At 46.5% G+C, this 6968-nt stretch overlaps 1 protein-coding gene across 1 annotated transcript; it reads right to left on the minus strand.

Annotated features, from left to right (window-relative positions):
- Positions 1-229: 229 nt before the first annotated feature.
- On the minus strand, positions 230-5342 carry LOC124481438. Its single transcript, XM_047041305.1, has 5 exons — positions 4948-5342; positions 3408-3689; positions 2973-3293; positions 2297-2551; positions 230-1525 (listed from the first exon to the last, which is right to left on the minus strand). The coding sequence occupies exons 1-5, from the start codon at positions 5018-5020 to the stop codon at positions 1338-1340; spliced, it is 1119 nt and encodes a 372-aa protein (XP_046897261.1). The 5' UTR covers positions 5021-5342; the 3' UTR covers positions 230-1337.
- Between the last annotated feature and the right edge of the window lie 1626 nt (positions 5343-6968).

Genomic DNA, 6968 nt, shown 5'->3' on the forward strand with positions numbered 1-6968 from the left:
GACTGGAGATCAGTAATATCTATAACTGTATATGTCATACTATACAGTTATTCGCCCGTCTCTGTTGAATATTACGGAACATAAAACATTTAAAAAATAATCGCAAAAATAACCACAAATGCAAAATCGGTAAAAAATAATCGCAATTATAATTTGTTCCCAAATCGTTCAGCCCTACTCGGTTTTCTACTTTTGACTCTAGAGGGGGCAAGACACACGACAGACGACCTTCCCTCACAATAGTTTTTATTAACGGTGGAAAAACATAGCACATCAAATGTCTACCCACTCACACACACAAAACCGTTGATTATAACTCAGTCACAGTATGCTGAGCGTCAGTGATTTACTTATGTAGATAAAACTTGTGTGACTCAAGGCTGTAATCATAATATATATTGGGGGACACACATCCCCAGGCAACCACGCACGCTGTCCAAAATTATCATAAAAAATGTAATTCATCCCCCCCAATCAGTGGTGTAGTGGTAAAAATTGAGGTGGGTAAACTATGAATTTTATTATTTATTTATTTACAGGGTCGTCAAGCCGGCGGGAGGTGCGTAAACGGCGTTTACGTGCGTTTAGCCCCCACTACATCCCTGCCCCATGTTGTCTCCATGGCTACGGACTTGGTATGACCTATGATAACTGTGGATGCTTCGGTGTTGAAACGAAAAGTAGGTCTTTTTTTTACATCACATATTCAGAATACTGTTAACCTTTTAGTCTGGAAACCTTTTTAGAAACGCTCAAAAATGTTACTTTGCTATCAAGTTATCTTTCTGTCATGGTTAAGCTAGTACTATGGTTCGTAAATGGCAGTCTTGAAAACCTTTTTTAGAAGATTTGTCACTTTTCATGTTCAGATCTATAATGCAAAGACATTTGACATTACATGACTGAAAGTCAATTTGTCTCACATTGAAACAGTCACTCATATTCCTGTGACATTCCTTTTGCCACCATAGAAACATAACCATGTGAATGTGCTGTTCCTGTACTCAGTCCTCAGAAGGTCTACATTCACATTCAAGCACACCTTAAACACATGTTGGACATCTTTAGCAACACGACAGAAACAAACAACATAGCAACAAGAACGTTTGTGGAGGCACATCTGTAGGTTTACAACACCTCAAATACTGTATCTTGTCCAGTGTCTTGCCTAAATATCTTTAGCCATTGATTTATTTACACTATATTTTGTTAATTTACACCAGCATTTACCATCATCACCAGTAGGTTTGTCTATGGACTGTCCTAAGACCCGCCCTACAAAAGAGATTGGCTAAAACAACCAAAATGTTTTCCAGTAAACCTCCCTAAGCCCCGCCCTACAAAAGAGACCCATTGGACAGGGCCACATGATTGCTGGCGCCCTTCAGTGATTGGAAGATGTTCCTTAAGTCGTAGCCTCCGGTCCTGGTCTGATTGTAGTGGGCCTTGAATATGAGACATCCAATTACTATGACAACCAATATCACCGCCCCCACTAGCGCTGCTATGATGGGGAGCCAGTCCACTGTGGAAAGGAGAGAAGAGGGAGAGCACAAGGAGAGGAGGAGAGAGAGGACGAGGAGAGGAGAGAGAGGGGAGAGGGGAGGGAAGAGGAGAGGAGGAGAGGAGAGGGAGAGGAGAGGAGGAGAGAGGGGACAGGGGAGGGGAGAGAAGGAGAGAGGGGAGAGGGAGAGGAGAGGAGGAGAGAGGGGACAGGGGAGGGGAGAGAAGGAGAGAGAGAGGACGAGGAGAGGAGAGAGAGAGGGGAGAGGAGAGGGGGAGAGGAGAGGAGAGAGAGAGAGGACGAGGAGAGGAGAGAGGGGGGAGAGGAGAGGGGGAGAGGGGGAGAGGAGAGAGAGGTGGGAGGGGAGAGGAGGAGAGAGAGGACGAGGAGAGAGAGAGGACGAGGAGAGGAGAGAGAGGTGGGAGGGGAGAGGGCAGAGGAGAGGGGGACAGGAGAGGAGAGGGGGAGAGGAGAGGAAATACAGTATTATTTCTCAAAGCATTTGGAACTATTTTCAAGTGAATGCTACGTTAATACAATTTCAATCTATTTGTTTTCCAGCTACATTCAAACACTTGAATGCAGCTGGAATTTTTGTTATTAAATAATAAAAATGAATTAATTTAATTTATTGATTTAAAGTTAAATACTCTACCCCTGAGCTATACCCATAACTACCATCAGATCTCTTGCCTTTTATTTATTCAACCTTCATATTATAGTCCTTATATTATAGATATTTTACTGTCACTGTACGATATTTGACCATTGAGCCATACTCATCCTCCTCACCTTTGACCTCCACCAGGTACGTTATGGCATCAGTCCCTTGGCTGTTCTGGACAGTACACGTGTAATTTCCTGTGTGCTTTACGTGAGGGAGGATGAGGACCGATGTATTGAGGGTGTGGCCGAGACCTTGGGGGATTGTCCAGGAGTAGGAGGGGGCGGGCTTAGCTCGCGCTGTGCAGTTTAGTTCCAGAGTGTCTCCTTCAGTGATGCTGACTGGCTGTTTTGAATCTAGATGCGTCTGTATTCTGGGGCGGTCTGGAGGGGAAGAAGAGGAGAGAGGGAGGGGTGAGAGGAGGAGAGAGGGAGGGGTGAGAGGAGGAGGAGAAAGGGGTGAGAGAGGGAGGGAAGGGTGAGAGGAGGAGGAGGAGAAAGGGGTGAGAGGAGGAGGAAAGGTAGAGTGAGAGGAGGAGGAGAGATGAGAGGATGAGGAGAGAGGGGTGAGAGGGGGAGGAGAGAGAAGGAGGTAAGAGGAGTGATAGGAGGAGAGAGGGGTGAGAGGGGGAGGAGAGAGAAGGAGGTAAGAGGACTGAGAGGAGGAGGAGAGAGGGGTGAGGATGGTAGTGGAGAAAACACTGTAGAGATTGTGTGTGTGTGATCTTTTGTATGTACTGTACATCTGATTGTGTGCATGTTAATCTGATAGTGTGTGTGTGTGTGTGTGTGAGAGCAGACTCACAGAGCACACTGGTCCTGACTCTTGCAGACTTCTTCACAGGCCTGTCCTCCAGGTCCAGGTCCAGGCTGGCCTCACACCACACCTCCGAGCCATCGTCCTCCTCCCTGGCCGTCACGGTCAGAGGGAAGGCTGCACTCTGGGGCTTGAGCCCTGTGGTTTCATTAGGCACCTGGGTGTCCAGCAGGGTGTCTCCTCTGTAGAACCGTACCTTGAGATCCTGGATGGGAGCAACCTTCTCTATAGAGCAGTTAAATGTGTACTCTCTACCCTCAACCATGTCTCCTTCCATCTCTGCTAGCAGCTGGATGCTGTCTGGAGGCTCTGTGGACACACACACACACACGCGCTACACATCGTCTAACTAACAAATCTATGAAAGATGACACTACACTCACTAAGACCCAAGATTGAGAGTGTGTGTGTGTGTGAACTCACGGTAAACAGTCATTTTCAGCTGTGTGTTACACTGGACATCCTCATTCTTCACAAGGAAGTTGCTGTAACACTGAGGTGCCATGTCCCACTGGTCAACCTTGTCCACCTTCCAGGTTCTGTTTCTAGGCCCAGAGATCAGCGTGTGGCCCGTAGAAGCCTCCCAGCTGAACAGGTCTGGGTCTACGGCATCCTGGGTGATGGTGCAGAGGGCCGAGGCTGGGTCTTCGTACCTCACCACCAGCCTGGAGGGGCTGATCTGCAGCAGGTCTGCACAGGCTGGATCTGGGGGCAGGGACATGGAGGAGGAGCAGGGACATGGAGGAGGAGCAGGGACATGGAGGAGGAGGGGGAGCAGGGACATGGAGGAGGAGCAGGGACATGGAGGAGGAGCAGGGACATGGAGGGAGAGCAGGGACATGGAGGAGGAGGGGGAGCAGGGACATGGAGGGAGAGCAGGGACATGGAGGGGGAGCAGGGACATGGAGGGGGAGCAGGGACATGGAGGGGGAGCAGGGACATGGAGGGAGAGCAGGGACATGGAGGGAGAGCAGGGACATGGAGGAGGAGCAGGGACATGGAGGAGGAGCAGGGACATGGAGGAGGAGGGGGAGCAGGGACATGGAGGAGGAGCAGGGACATGGAGGGAGAGCAGGGACATGGAGGGGGAGGGGGAGCAGGGACATGGAGGGGGAGCATGGACATGGAGGGGGAGCAGGGACATGGAGGAGGAGCAGGGACATGGAGGGGGAGCAGGGACATGGAGGGGGAGCAGGGACATGGAGGAGGAGCAGGGACATGGAGAAGTGAGAGATTGAGAAGGGTTTGGGGTGTAGGAGAGTGATGAAGAGGAGGGAGTGAAAAGGGGGTGTGAGAGGGAGTGAAAGGGGGGTGGGGGAATGAGATGGAGGAAGACAAGAGAGAAGGGAGGTAGGAGAGGGAACAAACATGTGAGAGATAGAAGAGATAGAGGAGAGAGGTAGGGGGTGTCCCAATATGACTATATGACCCCCCCCATCATGATCCCTGCCCCTGCACTGCATCATGAGCCATAAGGCTACACAACATTTCATGAAAGCAATACCCGTGTCTCTGCTCGTACACTTATAGACCGAAACCTGCAAGTCTGACTCCCAACATTGTTGCTGATCAGCCCGCTTATAATCACTATGGAAACACACGCATGCCACTTCCGGGTATTGTTCGTTGCTTCCTATCATCTCGTTGCTTGAAAACGCTTCCGTTTAACACGAGAGCAAACTCTCCTTTCCTAGATGGCTAAAGAAGCGAAAGCTTGTTTTCTGCTATGTCGCCGTGATAATAGATACATCAAAATACATTTCTAACTTTTACATTTCAATTGCCTAAAGTGTGCCAATAAGTGTGTTAAAAGTTCAAATATAATCTAATATCCCCCGTAGTTTTTTTAATGAATTAAACTGAGCTTCAGCTCATGGACCAGAGTGACGATAAGCCGCTTATCAAGTTACCGTTTAGCCGACACAATACATCTGGGTAGCCTAGCGTAGGAAATTGGACTTACCGTTTAAGGCAAAACATTGAAACACTGAGAATGAAAGAAGGACGAAAATTCCACAGAGATTGGAGGCAGACATGTTCTACTAAAGATAACGGAGACCTGCGGTCGAGCTGGTCCTGGTGCGGGGCGGTGTCAAGAATGCGCTCAGATGGCGCGGTGGTTCAGTTACCGTTAAGTGAAAGTCAAACTATCAAGTCAGAAGTCTGAGGGACGCTAGGTACTAGACCCCACCAATATTTTAGCGCACTCCTTTATCCTACATTTTGGATCAATTCCGAAAAAAATATTTTGCACAATATATTTGCAAAACTCATTCGTGTTATTGTTCGTCGCCCAGAAAAGTGAAAAATACATTTCCAAGTTAACCAATGCGCCCTCGAGCCTGCGAGACAAGAGGATGTCATTTAATTGGCTGAAGTGGCAGAGTCAGAAACACTTCCTGTACTTCGTACGCCAGGAAATCATATTAGTATTTCATTTGGTCTCAGCATTGATATTTTTTACCCTTTTGTGCTTTGTAGATAGGAAAACGTCACCCAAAAGGAAGATATGTAGGCTATCAAACGTTTTTACAGCACCCAGAGAGTAATTAGCTATCAAGAAGGTCTTTGTCAAATGTTCACCCTGAGTGTGAATGTTGTCCTGTTACATAGCGATCTAACCTGTATTAAATAATAGACATGTGACGAGCAATAGTCCTCTCCAATTCGTACAGCTAGCCGGCGCTACAGGTGTAATCTGAAGCGCCGGTAATATCTGTAGTATCTGGATACTGATTACATCATCTGGATGCTGTGTGTTATGCACACGACTAGTTTTGAATGAACATGTTAAATCATTAAATCTTAATTTAGCTTTATTGAATATTTTTATTTATTGAAAATGCTGTTTTTTTACAGAGAATTTCAATTAATAAAAGTCATATTTACTGTCAAAGAACAGCCTGTAATGTAATATTACAGATATATCTTGTACATTTGGTACTGGAAAATTACAATTATTTTAAGATTAATTAATGTTAATGAAAAAACATTTTTTACCGTAATTTAATGGGTGTAATGAGGCGTCCCAGCTGCCTGATTGTTCATGTTTTCTTTACAGTGTAGAGCAGGTTGGTAATGAATCAGAATTAGGGGTTGAGGTGAGAGGTTGAATTTGTCAATTTTGGTAGATTGCATTAAATTACAGTTTTTTAAGGGATGTTTAGACAATGTTACCCATGAACGTTATCATTCACACTTATACTTGTAGGTACTTGTTGTAGGTAGTAAAAAGGTGCTATATATTGGGATGCCCAATTTCATTGCTCAGAAGTCCAGTACAGATGATGAAGGCCTAGTACAGCTCCATAAAACCTGAACCAATTACCTTACATATAACATCTTATTACATATATTTTTTTTTTAATATATTGTGTGTGTGTGTGTGTGTGTGTGTGGTGGGGGGGTGTCGGGTAGTGTCCCTACCAAAGCCTAGACCAAACCTATGCCCTTGGTGAAGTACCAAAATCTACCAGTGCATCACTCTCACAGTACGTGTGTGTGTGTGTGTGGGCGCGTCGACACCCATCACTTATTTGGAATTTCCAGTGATACCCTCAGTTTTTCTTCATATATCTAATAACATCTCTCTCTATATCTCTCATATCGTCTTTATGTTTCTCTCCCCCCCCACACACACTCTCTCTCCCACCCCTTCTATCTCTGCCTGTCAGTGTGTGTGTGTGTGTGACAGTCAAGTGGGTGTCAGTTTAGGGAAGAGAATCTGGAGAGCAGGAAACCATACGCACACACACACGCACACACACACGCACACACACATACACGCACACGCACAACATCCTAGGGATCCTAGGTGTCAGTTTCCTTGAAACACGTTTCCCTTTTCTCTCTCTTTACCTTCTGTTCTTCTCTCTCTTTCATCATTCTTCCTTTTCGCTCTCTTTCTCACTCAATATCTACCCCTTCTAGCTGCACCCTCTCCACCCCTCCCTCCCTCCCTCTTTCCCTCCCTCCCTCCCTCTT

This window comes from Hypomesus transpacificus, chromosome 19 (assembly GCF_021917145.1).
Source record: "Hypomesus transpacificus isolate Combined female chromosome 19, fHypTra1, whole genome shotgun sequence".
Taxonomy (NCBI): Eukaryota; Metazoa; Chordata; class Actinopteri; order Osmeriformes; family Osmeridae; genus Hypomesus; species Hypomesus transpacificus.